The following is a 16,385-nucleotide window of genomic DNA, read 5'->3' as shown; positions in this document are numbered from 1 at the left end:
TTCAAGCAGTGTGGCATACCATGCAGTCTTGCACTTTTGTATTGTCTGCTGCCTCTCTACTTGTCATCATCAAGGAGACAATTCAGGCTTCATCTTTAATTTAAATGTTTAGTAAACCAAAAATCAATGCAAAATCCACTGGGGATCATGCAGCTCAAGATAGTCCTTATGTTTCTCTGCAAGAAACAGCTTCACCTGATAAATTACCTCTTGAAAGCCATCTTACAGTGCAATGAAGAATCAGATCATTTGGAAGATCTTGATATAGTTCACCTACTGTATAAGTCTTTTCAACTGCCTGCGATTGTGAGCATGGGTGTGTAGAAATTTGACATGTTCCAGCACAGATTTCATGATGTGGTCCAAGTTTAGCTTTTTAGAGACCAATGATTGATGGATCTACAGTGAAATCCCCAAAAATCTGGAAAATGGCCATCAGCTTTACACAGATCTATAAGGTCATTCACAGATCCAAACATGGCATGCACTTTGTTTGTGGCTATTGCAGTTAGGTTTAATAATTAGTGATTGATTTCAGATCAATGCCACAGATCCTGTCTTTCAACTGTAAAGCCAGTCCAGCGGTTTTTAACTGGGGTCTTCTAACACAGACAGGCTCATCTTGAAAATGACAAGACTTATTTAAAACAATGCTGAAATACCAGCATTTCTCAAGTCTGACTATATATGTGTTTCAATTTGAGTTGTTAATGTCCAACATTTTCTGATTAGCAGTGTGACATGACAGCAGAATGGCTGAAATGTCACAAATTTAAATTTTAGGAAAAAGGATAGCAAACATCACTGCAGCACTTTTTTTTTTTTTAACAAATTCTTCTCTGTATTACTACTTTGTACAAGCAATATTACATGTAAGTTGATTTAATGCTAATGTTACTGTCTCTGAATTCATGTTACTTTATGGGAATAACTGAGATTGCTTCTTTCACTTATGTTTCAATGTGTCTTTGTAAAGTTCAGTGATTATGGGAAATTCCCAGCTCATATTAGGGAGGAGTGAGTTGAAAAGGTGCTCAGGTCCTTACTTTTCCCTGTTTCTGTTTACATCACCACATCACCACCGTCTTTTCATTGGTTATGTCCCTTATGTGTCCTCATTTTGCAGTTGTTTTGAATTTGCCTTTTGATTAGTTTGTCTATTTAAACCATTGTGTTTATTTTGTTTATTGTGAGGTACATTTCCAGTTTCCTTTGTATTCTGCCATTACTAAGCCTTATATAGCATGTTTCCTGATTCTGATTTTGGCTTACATTTTGGATATACTGTTTGAACTGCATATAATAAACTGTCTTATCTGTACTTGTATCCTCACCACTCTTAATTACCTGACAAGGCAATCTTAGGCATTTTTAAAAATACTTATCCGCTAGTATAATAACATATGGACTATAGAATTATGGCAGATGAGTGAGGAAATAAAAATGGTTTATTCCACAATAAAAAAACAATGTAAATGACCACCATACAATATTACACTAAACATGAATCTCAGGAATTTTCAATAATACTTATATCTTGTAGCCTACTGTAATGTAGACAATGAAAATTCAGTATAATATCTCCACTGACTGAAATTGCAATGCTTTAATCCATACAATGAAACAATTCACAAAATTATTTTAATATATGGTTTAAAGTTTATAGCCTGTATTTCTTCATATTTGATAATTTCTAAACTTTTCCAAGAGTCTTGAAGGAGTACCACCTGTACGTCGAAAGCCGTGACGCCAATAACCACCTGAGGGAAACAGATCAACTTTATCAGTAACATAACAAGAAAGTAGATATTTAATACCATGTTACCACCAATGATAATGGTAATGACTGATAATTTTACTGTAATTGTAAAAATTACTTGAAGAAAGTTCTTCAATAGATGTTATCCCCTCTTTTGGAACTTGTGTTTCTGAATGACCAGCTTGGAATTCATCTGTATCTTTTGCTGATTCTAGCATTGGCTCCTTTTTGTTTTTAAGGGCCCAATGCATTGACTAATTGAAGGAAACAAACAAAATGTACATGCTGTATTTATTTGCTTACATATTTAACATGTAATCCCTTCCTTACAGCGTATTTTATAAGAAAAAGGAAAAATTATACTGAAATAATCAATCACAATGTCCTATATAAAAATTGCATATACCATTTTAACTGTATCACTCAATGCCTGGAATTCACTGAATGGCACAGTGATGCCACTTCTCAACCAGTAGTCATATTTTTTTCTTTTGGTCTCATCTGTGAGAATTTCTTTGGCCTGTTGTAACTTTTGAAAGTCTTGTGCTGCACAAAAATGTAAGAAATGCAAACAACAGTGTTATGTTTTTATAAATACTGTGCAAATTGTAAAAATCCCAAAAAAATCCTCTGGAATTTACATAGGTATTTATCGTCTTTAACTGCATATTGTGCATATACTTGTTTGCTTACCTGCTTCAGGATTTTCTGGTTGTTTGTCAGGGTGGCAAGACAGGGCCCTCACTTTATACTCTGCCATAATTTGTTCAGTCTAATGGATATGTAAAGAACAGGACATAAATAAACAGCTTGCCAAACATGGTCAAAATGGGGACGGTGATAAATGGTGATTAAAAATAGACAATGACTAAACTGGTAGGTGTAGGCTAAATATGTTTAAATATTAATAACTATGTTAGTAACAAAGCTCCAGCATTTCTCTGTGGAGAGAGGAGAAGCTTCGAGAAGAACAACCATCTCTGCAGCACTCAACCAATCAGGCCTGTATGGTAGAGTGGCCAGATGGAAGCTACTCCTCAGCAAAAGGCACATGATGGCCCACCTGGATTTTGCCAAAAGGCACCCGAAGGACTCTCAGGCCATGAGAAATAACATTTTTATTCTGGTGAAACAAAGATTGAACTTTTTGGCCTGAATAGCAAGCGTTATGTATGAAGGAAACCAGGCACTGCTCATCACCTGGCCAATGCCATCCCTACAGTGAAGCATGGTCGTGGCAACATCATGCTGTGTGGATGTTTTTCAGTCGCAGGAACTGGGAGACTAGTCAGGATCGAGGAAATGATGAATGCAGCAATGTACAGAGACATCCTTGATGAAAACCTGCTCCAGAGTGCTCTGGACCTCAGACTGGGGCGAAGGTTCATCTTCCAACAGGACAATAACACTAAGCACACAGCCAAGATAACAAATCAGTGGCAACAAGACAACCCTGAGCATGTCCTTGTGTGGCCCAGCCAGAGCCCAGACTTGATCCCGATTGAACATCTCTGGAGAGATCTAAAAATGGCTGTGTACTGATGCTCCCCATACAACCTGATGGAGCTTGAGAGGTCCTGCAAAGAAGAATGGGAGAAACTGCCAAAAATTGGTGTGCCAAGCTACTCAAAAAAACCTGAGGCTGTAATTGCTGCCAAAGGTGCTTCAACAAAGTACTGAGCAAAGGCTGTGAATAATTATGTACATGATTTTTTTTGTGTGTGTGTGTTTTATTTTTGATACATTTTCAAAGATTTCACACAAACTCCTTTTACCCTGTCATTATGGGGTATTGTTTGTAGAATTTTGAGGAAAATAATTAATTTAATCCATTTTGGAACGGCTGTAACATAACAAAATGTGGAAAAAGTGAAGCGCTGTGAATACTTTCCAGATGCAGTGTACTGTATGCGTGGTGCCTAGCTTATCATTAAGCATAAATAATTGCAACATCCCCTCCCCCTAACTGTTAGGTGTGGCTGATGTAGTGAAATTTACAATAGTGAAACTTGTGTATTATATACAGTTGTGTTCAAAATTATTCAACCCCCAATGCTGTAAATGGTTTTAGGGAATTTAGTGTACATTTGTAATTGTATTCAGAATGAAATCCTACAAGGACTTCTTAAAGAACCATATGCAACTAAAATGACATCAATTAGTTTTGTAATACAGTAGTAAATGTTTCTTTTGTGAATTCTTCATTGACATAATTATTCAACCCCTTAAAGACTACCACTCTGAAGAACAGAGGTTCAATGAAGTGTTTTCAATCAGGTATTGAAAACACCTGTGGATATCAGGGAGCAGCAATAAAGCCTAATAAGCACCAATTAGGCAGCTTTAAAATGACTGTGATACTCAGCTCCTTCTAGACATTTACTGGTGTGGTTACAAACATGGTGAGGTCAAGAGAATGGTCCAGGAAGACAAGAGAACAGGTGATTACTCTTCACAGGAAGGGCAATGGCTATAAGAAGATTGCAAAGATGTTAAACATACCAAGAGACACCATAGGAAGCATCATTCGCAAATTCAAGGCAAAGGGCACTGTTGAAACGCTACCTGGTCGTGGCAGAAAGAAGATGCTGACTTCGACTGCTGTGCGCTACCTGAAGCGTAGAGTGGAGAAAAGTCCCCGTGTGACTGCTGAGGAACTGAGAAAAGATTTGTCAGATGTGGGTACTGAAGTTTCTGCTCAGACAATACTGCGCACCCTGCGTAATGAAGGCCTCCATGCCAGAACTCCCAGGCGCACCCCCTTGCTGTCCCCAAAGAATAAGAAGAGTCGACTGCAGTATGCCAAAAGTCATGTGGACAAACCACAGAAGTTTTGGGATAGTGTTCTGTGGACTGATGAAACAAAATTAGAACTGTTTGGGCCCATGGATCAACGCTATGTTTGGAGGAGGAAGAACAAGGCCTATGAAGAAAAGAACACCTTGCCTACTGTGAAGCATGGCGGGGGGTCAATCATGCTTTGGGGCTGTTTTGCTTCTGCAGGTACTGGGAAGCTTCAGCGTGTGCAAGGTACCATGAATTCTCTTCAGTACCAGAAGATATTGGATGACAATGTGATGCAGTCCGTCACAAACCTGAGGCTTGGAAGACGTTGGACCTTTCAACAGGACAATGATCCCAAGCATACCTCCAAGTCCACTAGAGCATGGTTGCAGATTAAAGGCTGGAACATTTTGAAGTGGCCATCGCAGTCACCAGACTTAAATCCGATTGAGAACCTCTGGTGGGACTTAAAGAAAGCAGTTGCAGTGCGCAAGCCTAAGAATGTGACTGAACTGGAGGCTTTTGCCCATGATGAATGGGCGAAAATACCCATAGATCGCTGCAAGACACTTGTGTCAAGCTATGCTTCACGTTTAAAAGCTGTTATAACTGTAAAAGGATGTTGTACTAAGTACTAAGATTGAATGTCACTTGGGGGTTGAATAAAACTGATAATGATGTGAGCTCAGAAAAGACATTTGTGGTTATTTCATTATAAATGTTATGTTATATTTGTCTGACCTACATGTGCCTCTTTGATTTAATTGTAAGCAGGATGACTGAATGATCATAATCAATGTCAAACCGACCAAAACAATCAATTTCAGTGGGGGTTGAATCATTTTGAACACAACTGTAAATTCAGTACACACAGACTGGAGAAGTTTAAGTCTTTGGTACGTTTAATTGTGATGATTTTGGCTCACATTTAACAAAAATCCACCAATTCACTATCTAAGAAAATTAGAATATGGTGACATGCGAATCAGCTAATCAACTCAAAACACCTGCAAAGGTTTCCTGAGCCATCAAAATGGTCTCTTAATTTGGTTCACTAGGCTACATAATCATGGGGAAGACTATTATCTTCCCCATGAAGATGGGGGAGTATACTATCAATACTTCCCCATGGGGGAGTATACTATCAATACTTGGTTGGGGCTCCTTGCTTTAATTACTGCAAGGAGCCCCAACCAAGTATTGAGTACATATACAGTAAATTAACATACTTTCCAGAAGGTCAACAATTCTTTAAAAATGTTTTTTATTGGTCTTATGAAGTATCCTAATTTTTTGAGATTGGTGGGTTGAATTGAATTGGTGGGTTTTTGTTAAATGTGAGCCAAAATCATCACAATTAAAAAGTTACAAAGACAAACCACTTCAGTCTGTGTGTACTTAATATATTACACGAGTTTCACTATTTGAGTTGAATTACTGAAATAAATGAACTTTTCCACAACATTCTAATTTATTGAGATGCACCTGTATATTATTATAACCATTTGGCCTCATTGTTGCTGGGCCTCATCACCAACAACAATGAGGCCAATTACAGGAACGAGGTGAGCCGACTGGTCCAGTGGTGTAATGACAATAATCTTTTCCTCAACGTTCAAAGAAATTGTCATCAACTTCAGAAGAGGACCTCCATAGCACCACCACTAACCATTAATGGTGCCACAGTAAAGAGGGTTAGCAGCACCAAGTTCCATATCTCTGAGGACCTCTCCTGAATGGCAAACATCACATTGCTGGCCAGGAAAGCTCAGTCACGCCTCTACTTCCTCCACAAACTGAGGAAAGCACAAGTCCCACCTCGCATCATGTGCTCCTTCTCCCGGGGCACCATTGAGAGCATCCTCACCAGCTGCATCTCTGTGTGGTACGGAGGCTGCACTGCCTACTTTTGAAAGACTCTGCAACGCATAGTGAATGCAGCCAGCATGATCATCGGTATCTCTCTGCCCTCCCTTATAGACATGTTCCACATCCTCCTCACTCTCCCACCCTCTCATGTTCCACACCCCCACCTGTGAAACCTCTTCTACAGCTTGCTTCCTTCAGGGAAAAGGTACCAGAGACTCGAGGCTTGCTCCACAAGACTTTCAAACAGCTCACCCCACACTTCTTTATTGCACATAAAACACTTTATACTCTCTGCAAACTCTCAAATTCTTCAAATCTGACACTGTTGCACTTTCACACATTACATTCTTTTTGCACTACTGTCATATTGCTGCTATCTGTCTTGTACCTTACAAATGCCTTTATGCTCAGAACTAATTATGTAGTGATTTTGCAGACAAAATTAAAAAGGAATTGCAAATTCTATATGATTATTTTTGCAATTGCGTTTCCTACTTCTTGTAAAAACCATGACATAATTCAAATGCAAATGCAAACCGTTTGCATTTCCATTTAATTGAAGGCACAATCTTTGCCAAATATCAAATGGAAACGCAAAGTCCATTTGCAATTGAATTTTCTATCTTGTGAGTTACGACCCTGCCATATTTTAATCTCAATAGCAATTCCCCATTTGCTATTTCAATACCTATGTTGGGTACGGAGCCTGTCAAAACTCAAATGCAATCGCAAATCCTTTTGCATTTACGTTTCCAATGTCTGCATGTAAACGTGTCAATCATTGTTGGGAGTGGGATTATATTATGAGGTGTGTTTGTATCTGAAAGTGACATCCTTCACAGTCGTCCTGAACATAATATGTGCAATCTATTCTGAATTTCAGTCTACATATAGTATTCCAGTGTCTCATAAAGACTATGCTGTCGTTATGGATGCTATTCCCTCTGGTCTAAAGATGCTTCTTAAAAATACCTGCCCTCAGATTCCTTGAATCCTGCTGATACTGAAATTTGTCGCATTCCCCAATAAAATTCAATAATCGCTCTATTCTGGCTCTGTTTAAAAGGGATATTTTAAACAGCCCTTCCATTATTTCATTTTGGAATGGTTTTATTGCTCACCTTTTGTGGAGAAGAATTTGGAAACTTCCCCATGAATACTTAATCACTAACAAAATTTTCTATAAACTCATCTATAAGTATTATCCTCGCAAGTATTATTTTTTAAACAGATTTGATTGGTTTAGACCATAGGTCACTAACAGGCGGACCGCGGTCCGGGTCCGGACCCAGAAGCTGTCCAATCCGGACCCGAACCCACGGCCAAAACAAAAGGTTATGATTTAAAACTTGATGAAGCGCTTCTATTTTTTTCTAGCACAGCTTTTGCAATCTTTACGGTAAAGGTAGTGGAAACGCACAGACCAATTGCATGCGAATTAAGCCATCCCACATGATACCACTCAGCCAATCAAGTCTGTGCATTACTGAAGTAAACACTGCGACTCAACAGCGCAAGACAGATGAGAGAGAATTAGAGTAAAGTTACACATGAAAGAAAGATAGCGATACATGTAGAAAACAAAAGGAGAGAAACAGACGAGTGAGACGGAGAAAGCATTTACTCCAGAATATACAGACTCATTTCTGTTCACACTTCACACTAAACCAGTGTGTCTCATATGTACAGAAATCGTGGCACTTATTAAAAGTGGCAATGTGAAACGCCATTATGAGACAAAACATAAAGGTTTTGAACAAACATATCCACTCAAATCTGGACAGCGTCCTTGAGGCAGCGACTTCTGAGGGAAGTAGCCCTATACATCCTGACCATGTTTGGCTCTACATACAACTGAGAGGCAGCTTTCTCTACAATGAACATAATCAAAACTAAATATGGTTCCAGGGTCACTAATGAGCACCTCCACATGTGTATGAGAATGGCCCTGACTCCATTCAAGCCCAGGTTTAAAATCCTGCCAAGCCAAGCTAGAGCTCAGTTCTCTCACTGAGATATAAAAGGGAAAGTTAAGCACTTTATTTAAACACACAATATTCACATTTTATTTATTTTCTCTTATTTTAAAATGTAGCCCTACTTTTATTCATTTAATGAGAGAACATTATACATATCTACAGTCATACATATGTTCAGTTCTATGTTATGTGACAATAAATATTGTCAAAAAGTTTTTGAATTGTACTGCATTTATTTGATTTGACAGTCAGGTATTGATGGCTTGCAGATGTTGATACAACTACTAGGCTACATAAATATTTATTACACTAACTAGTTAGACATTATGATCTTCTGGACCTTTGCTTCAAGAAATTTTCTCTTACTGGACCTCTTTCAATTTTAGTTGAATACCTCTGGTTTAGACATTTTTGCTTTGACATTTATTGCATTGACAATGTAAACACTTGATAAGAGATAAGAGGTATTTCGATTTCTCTGTATGTCTGCACATATGATGGCATTGACAAAAAAATCCTTGAACATTTCATATAACCATTTAATGTGACAAACTCATTTGGTTTTATCCATGTTTCCGTTAAACAGTGAACACTAAACTTCTCATTTCATAATCAATAAGTGCTTTAGGTGCAAGAGATCTTATATTTAACAGTCCTAGCTTTAGATCAAAGGTGCTGGCTGTGCATTCACATCATATAAGCAGCACCTTTTTGAATGGGATGGACACCTTCCCGAGTGGGATGGACACCTTCCTGCGATAACAGGCCTGCCTTTCCCTCAAAAGTGCTACAATTATCTATGAAGACCACATTGTTTTCGAAGCACCACTTGGACATCGTAGATTATACCCTACAGAAATTACACTACTCTCACTATCGCTAATCCTAACTAGCGTCTGGATGCATACCTCAAAAGCTTCCCCATCAGAGAGCTAACTACCATACACTTATCAAAATAAAATGAATGCTAATGACGAAGGAAGAATTGCTAAACATCTTGCAGCTCACACTTAACAAGCTGAATGTTTAAAGATTACGTACCTTTGACTTGAATATGATTGGAATATTAAAAAGATCCTAAGAATGTTTCCTCCACTAGCTATTTGAAGATCGGAAATAAAAAGAGTCTCCCAAAGAATAATAATAAAGTAACTGTGATAGGAAAGTAAAAATTTTAACAAATGAAAGCGACAGCACAAAATATTGAAGAAAATGAGAAAACTAAAACAGTATAATTTAAACGTGGAGATATATAAATTACAAGATTCTCTGCAAAAGAAGGAGCATATTCATACACAGAGGGTGGAGCTAATTTCTGTCAAATTAAAGCTTTATAAAACTATGGCATATCTCGTTAATATACAAGTGGATTTTTGATGATGACCTAATTACTTTAAAAAACATGGCCACCATCTCCCAATCAGAATTCAGCAGCCATTTGTAACAGTTCACATTGAGCTATTGTCATAAAACTTGAATGGAAGGTTCCGGTAGGGACCTACTAGTACCCAATAGAATCTAACATGAACTGGCCGACAGGGAGCACTGTTTTGTTTATTGCTTGCTTAATTCTGTTGCTTCTGTTATATTCACCTCTTTTCAACAAGGTGGTATTGGAGATGGCTGGCCTAATTTATCACTATTTAATTTTATACTGTTTTACTATCTCTACTTTATCTTTGTTAAATGGTCCACACTGTGCACAATAAGCACTGCCAAGCAGGCTACTGTTTTTTAAAAGCATATACACTATTTTGTATTCCTTTATTCAAATGAGTGTGACATTTCGCAATCATGCCAAATACGCCTTAATAAGTTCCTTGACCATCTGCCAATTATTCATTTCCAGATTTGTATTATAAAACTACTATAAAATGTACCTTTTATTTACCTTGTATTGACCTGTCAGTAACATATGTACAGTAATGAATTATTCCTTGCACTGACTTACCAGTATAAAATGTTGCATTGCTATAGGCAAATAACCCATGATATGGGATTCAAAACCTCTGATCTTACATTTGTCTTTTGGTAGGTTTGAATGTCTACATGAGTGGTTGTTAAAATTTAAACACTACTTATAATAGTAAAAAATGCTGTTATTACTCAATAATAATCTAGAATATTGAATTTTAAGTATCTACTTAAAATTCAATATTCTAGATTATTATTGAGTAATAACAGCATTTTACACAGGGAAATGTGTCCATTTTTATCACTGCATTAATTCATTCTGTGTGACTACAAATAAACACCATTTTGAAAATACAAATAATGCTATTGTAAAATTATAAACCAAACAAATCTTAAAAACAAATCTTAAAATAGGAATGTGTTAAAATAATCACATTTATTTTTAGATTTTTCAGATTACTTTAGTAATCTGAAAACAGAGAAAATTTAAATAATAATAATAGTTTTTTTAATGATATATATGAAGGATTAAAAAAACAGGCTGTGTGTCTGTTTAGTAGACATTAAATATGAACTAAATTTGGCTGGTGATGAAATTGCATAGATTTTATCAGTTCTTTATTTTAACTTTTTTTTTTTATTTGTAAATCAATTGGCATTTGTCAAAGTGTCTGGGTTTTTTGGGGTTTTTTTTATTACATCATAATGTAATTTGGTATTATTTATAATGTCTTTAGGAAATTTAAAATGTAAAATTATAATGATTTCCGAAAAAACTAACATCTGCAGTTGAAGTTATGAGCAATTATGAGCTCTGCCTCGTCCAGTTGAGACTAAAGTTGATTTCTCTTGATCACCAGAACAGCAATTAAGCCAAATTCATGGGTCGAGTGTTCGCTCATTCTACAACTAGTATGTTGTAGTACAATGGAGTTGTGCATAAAGTCATGCAAAATTCGGTCTGTAGCACGGTTAATTTTTTTCTGATCCAAAATATGCAACGAGACCAAAAGCTGTTTCTCACACACACACACACACACACACACACACACACACACACACACACACACACACACACATCCGTATACATCCGTATATCATATATACAGTATATAATTATATATATTATAATTATATAGAATATATCAATACATCTTTGCTATAATCGTGTAAAAAGAGAATAAATAATCTATTATTTAGTAATAGATGCAATGCAACGCGCAATTCTAGGTCTTAACCAGATGACGCAGATAAACGTAGTCTATTGTTATTTCGTTACAACAGTAATACCGATATTTAAGACACTGGTGTTTAGTTTTCCTCGATAATTAACCCTGCGTAATCAGTCGATTTTAATGACAGTCCACAGATTATTATACTCAGGCTTTATCTATGTTGACAAAAACAGAAATCTTACCGTTGACAGCTCATTGCACCCAAGCAAGCCGTAATAATCTTCCAGATGTTCTATTTTACAATTTATTATCGTTTCCATTTTGTGTGAACTCAGCCTCAGTGGTCCTTTCATAACACAAAAACAACATAGATTTATCTCCAGTAGGTTTGCAGTAGAGCATTATCATTATTTTTTTATATGTACGTAGTGGAAATATGAACGGGTTTGTATAAAGCAAGCTATCGTTGATTAGCTAATTAACTCGTTTATCTTGCTCACCTCACAACTGTTCGGAGCTGTTACTGCGGTCTCGGGATCAGAACTCAGAACTTTCTGGGTGTCGTTTGACTCTGAGGCGGAGCAGCGACTATGGAAAGACTAAAGGGTCATATAGCTGTACACACAATCTTTTTTTTTGTGTGTGCTTTTGTTTGGTTTTTGTTTCCTTTTTTTTCTTTAATGATATTAAGACAGCGAGAATATGGGGCTGATCGTGTAGTAGATTTATACATTGTGGCAGTCATTTATTTATAATGTTTATTAAATAGTTTATTAAAGTGAACAGGAATGTGTGTAGGTGAACTAAATGAGGTCACCTAGTAATCAAATAAAATGACTCAGGGCATGTATGTTATCATTTTAATCCATATTTCATGGTGAACAATGTGGTGACATCATAAATATCATACAACTTTAGGAAACAACATTTACAGTATATAGTTCTATATTGCCTGAACATTGGCATACTGAGATAAGCTGGTGTGCATAAGAGACCTTTTGGATTATATACACAAACATACATATTTTGATTTATATACACAAGCTTATTCATAAAATTTTCATAAATGTAACCCTTAAATATGCATTGATTAGAATTATAGAGAGCATTTATGCATATTTTATTGCAAATTATTATATGATATCTTACATTGACTACAGTTTTCAGTGTAATAAAGCTGCTGTCGTAATATGTAGGAGCTGTTATGGCCGTCTTGAGTTAGCATTTCTGGGTCAGATGGCATTTTATGTGCTTTAGCGCTATTGAAGGACGCTGCCAATGCATGCTCAGATGTACTTTTCTGTTTCCTTCAATCTCAGTAAGTCAGCCCGCCATTTTCTGTTTGTTATTCTGCCCATTTTGACCCATTTTTATTCTGTGCACCAAAGATAACCATTACAAGCAGCCTACAGGTACCAACCGTGTTTATTTAAACGCCACCTCAGGTCCGTCCCCCCAGACTCCAGACATTGTGAGAGTGGCCTTCAATATCTTGTGGATTAGGAGGGCTACGACCCCAAAGAACACTCCTGGGTCTCAGCTCGTCACTTCCTTGACCCAGACCTCATCGACGCCACCAATGGTCATTGCCAGATGGTCTTTTGTGTTTGCCTCATACTTAGAAAGTCATTCTGCAGATGAACCTGAAAGCTCTGTTTGGATTTATTATTGGTTCATTTGTATGTGCTTGAGAGACTATTCTGTGGCCTTTTTTGATCATTTTCACTGTGATCATATCGCAGAGTAGCCATTCTCTGCTAAACATCTTTGGAGATTGCCAAGTGCACAAGTTCCTTCGTGTTCACCTAGTGGAGAACCTCACCTGGTCACTCAACATCAGCTCCATCACCAAGCCCAGCAACATCTTTAATTTCCACAAAGGCTGAAGTACGTTCATCTCCCACACCGACTGTATACTGGTCTGCACTATTTTATGTCTTGTAGGATATTGTGTTGTCTCTTTTCTTGCACTGTTTGCACAAGGTTAAAGTAGGTTAATAGGTTCATTGATATGATGTTATGATGTCTTATCTGTGTTTTATGCAGCACCAGGGTCCTGGAGGAACATTAATTCTTTTCAATGTGTACTGCATCAGCTATACATGGTCAAAATTTTAATAAAAAAGCTTCTTCTTGAATTGAACTAGCAGCCAAGTTCATTTAGAGTCTACAAGTGGAAGCGCCAATAGTGCTGTTTCCTGAGAGAATGTTTATTTGGGGCTTAACCTTGGAAGATGCTGTCGGTGCTGCTGGAATTCCCACAGTCCAGACCAGGCTCCATAGCACCTGCCAGGAGATGGCACAACTTAAAATGGTGGACAACTTAAAATGGTGTACGTTATTTATTTTTTTCCTCTTCAGCAATTTTATTGCACACACACATGTTTCTGTTCTCAGTTTCTCTCTCTTTTTTCGCTACTACTGCCCACTAAAATACAGGACACTCCACCAAAGGTGCAGGTCCTAACTAATTACACTGCTTCCAATTTCATGTGTCCAAAACCCTCTGAACCACAACACTAGTGCCAAAACCTGGGAACATATAGGATCTTGTGAGTGTGGGTATGTGTAGTTAAATAACTGCTAAAATACAAAAGCAAAATAAACAATCAAGCTGAGATTATCACGACGTCATCTTGGAATCCTCACCACTGGCCCAGTTGTTGAAATCCTTTGCAGGCCTTTATGCAAGTCAACACCAAGCACCCCTGGAGCTGCAGGCTGATCAGGAGCAACACTTTCAGGTGATTAAGACATATAACTGTTCATCAATCATTGAATACCGGATATCAGTGAGTATTTAAGTGAGTACACACAAGGCTTTGGTGGATTTAGGTTGCAAGTAAACCTTTATCCACTGCGCATGGGGATATTCATGAATATCTAATAATAGCCATCAAGGTGCAATCTTGGGGACAAATTGGCCATCATTTTCCAGTTTATTATGGGGAATATGTGCAGATGGGTCCTGATAAAGGGGACAAAATGGTCCTGTGTGAGATCTGCTCTGTGTTGGCTGAAAGCAGCAACTTCAACACCACATCAGGGGAGCAGGGAGAGAGAGGTGGGTCCTGCCCCTGGGATATCCGTTTCTGGGGATTTCCCTATGTGACAAAATGCTTGCACAGGCATTTGACCAAGTGAGCGTAATCAATAGTCAATCAATAATCAATCTATCTGTACTTCAAGATTATTAAAAAGTTTATACCAAGTGAAATAGAACACTCAAATTACAAATGAGACAACTTATTTGTTGGTACCAAAATGCTTTTCCAGGTGGGTTGAGATCGCGTGTGTTTGTATACAAAAAAATGATCAAGATGAGAACTGTGAACTTTCTCCGCATCATCATTCCCACACCCAGCTGGTCAGTGGGCAATAAGCACCTCATGTCTGTAATAGAAACACATATACACAACTAACGATACCCAGATTCTGCTCATGTGGCTGGCTCACTGTAAGTTCACAGTTAACAGTGAACAATCTTCATGTAATCCATTCCTTTTCACTTGGTGTTGTACATGTGCTTGCTGCAAGGATCTGAAATTTTTTGAAATTGCAGGAAAGTATCCATGATACCAAAACTTCTCCAGCCCTGATCTGGCCCAAACCTTTCCCAAAATCTTTAAAAAAAAAAAAAAAAAAAAAAAAAAAAAAAAAAATTCTTGCAAAGAAATTCAGCCCAACTTATTTTTACAGAATAGGCCTGTTACTGCCAGAAATAAAAAAGCTTAAACATATAGTACTATTGGTTATGATTAATTTTGTGCACAGTTATTTGTCCCTGACTGATAGCAGTGGCATATACAATGCAGATTGTTGTTGTTAAAGTGAAACACATTAAAAAAAAGATTATGACCATGAAACAATACAAACAAGAACTAGATATGCATGGCAAGAACATGAACACCATATGCACTAAATTATGTGAGGCAGTGGTGGCTCAAGTGGCTAAGGGTCTGGGGTGTTGGTCGGAAGGTCAGGGTTCAAGCTCCAGCACTGCCAAGCTGCCACTGTTTTCAATTTAGCAAGTCCCTTAACCCTCCCTGCTCCAGGGGCACCGTACCATAGCTGGCCCCGTGCTCTGATCCCAACCTCCTCAGGTGTGATATGCAAAGAAAAGAATTCCATTGTATTGTATATGTGGTGTATTGTATATGTATTGTATGGTGTATTGTAATATGTATTGTATATGTGGTGATAATAAAGGCTTCTATGCCTCAATTTCATTCATTCTTTCATTCATTACATACAATGCAACCACACCAGACCAAGACCATGTGATGTTCATACAGTATGTAGCTCTGCACTGTATTCAGTAGTATCATTACAGAGCCCACCCCTTAATATGCACCTCTGGAAGTGCAATTTGCACAGCACACAGCACAAAGCAAGAGGAAGGGGTGATGGTGCAAGGAGGGAGAATGGCATCCAGAGCATCAGAACAGGAAGGCTAAGCATATCAGAAGTGGAGAAGGGAGAGACAGAATGATAACCATAGCAAAGCCATGACCAGAACATCCTCTGGAGCCCTCTACAACATTTTCTCAGAGCACAAATAGCTTTTCAGGCAGTTTTTTCCATATTTTGTTGGCCCTAGAAACAATCTGCTGCATCCATAGCTGAGTCTAGCGTTCTCTCAAGGATTGATAGCAGAGGTGGATGCAAGTGCAAATTAGTATATATTAGAGTAAAAAGACACAAAAAGTCAACAAACGTCAAATTAAGAACTTGATTTGCATGTCATATGTATGTATATCAGGTTATATCTATAAGCACGAGCCTCGTCAGACCGGTCGTGGAGGTGGTGTCGCCACTATCTTTAGTGATTGCCTTACTGTTACCCAGAGAACACAGTATAGATTTAAGTCTTTTGAAGTGCTGGTCCTTAATGTTACACTATCG

The 16,385-nt window shown here is 37.7% G+C and overlaps 1 protein-coding gene across 2 annotated transcripts; it reads right to left on the bottom strand.

Moving 5' to 3' along the window:
• Window positions 1-1,435: 1,435 nt before the first annotated feature.
• On the bottom strand, window positions 1,436-12,056 carry dnajc12 (DnaJ (Hsp40) homolog, subfamily C, member 12). Of its 2 annotated transcripts, XM_060871981.1 has the most exons (6): window positions 11,981-12,056; window positions 11,723-11,826; window positions 2,453-2,531; window positions 2,166-2,305; window positions 1,878-2,013; window positions 1,444-1,760 (listed from the first exon to the last, which is right to left on the bottom strand). In XM_060871981.1, exons 2-6 carry the CDS (start codon window positions 11,798-11,800, stop codon window positions 1,678-1,680), a joined length of 516 nt encoding a protein of 171 aa, XP_060727964.1. In that variant the 5' UTR covers window positions 11,801-11,826; window positions 11,981-12,056; the 3' UTR covers window positions 1,444-1,677. The 2 variants fall into 2 exon arrangements, with proteins under 2 accessions (XP_060727965.1, XP_060727964.1); XM_060871982.1 differs by lacking the exons at window positions 11,723-11,826; window positions 11,981-12,056 and adding an exon at window positions 2,960-3,900 and having other exon boundaries at window positions 1,436-1,760.
• Window positions 12,057-16,385: the final 4,329 nt, after the last annotated feature.

This window comes from Tachysurus vachellii, chromosome 6 (genome assembly GCF_030014155.1).
Source record: "Tachysurus vachellii isolate PV-2020 chromosome 6, HZAU_Pvac_v1, whole genome shotgun sequence".
NCBI classification, from domain to species: domain Eukaryota; kingdom Metazoa; phylum Chordata; class Actinopteri; order Siluriformes; family Bagridae; genus Tachysurus; species Tachysurus vachellii.
Note: the sequence above shows the minus strand (reverse complement) of the source record. Positions and strands in the feature narration are given on the sequence as shown.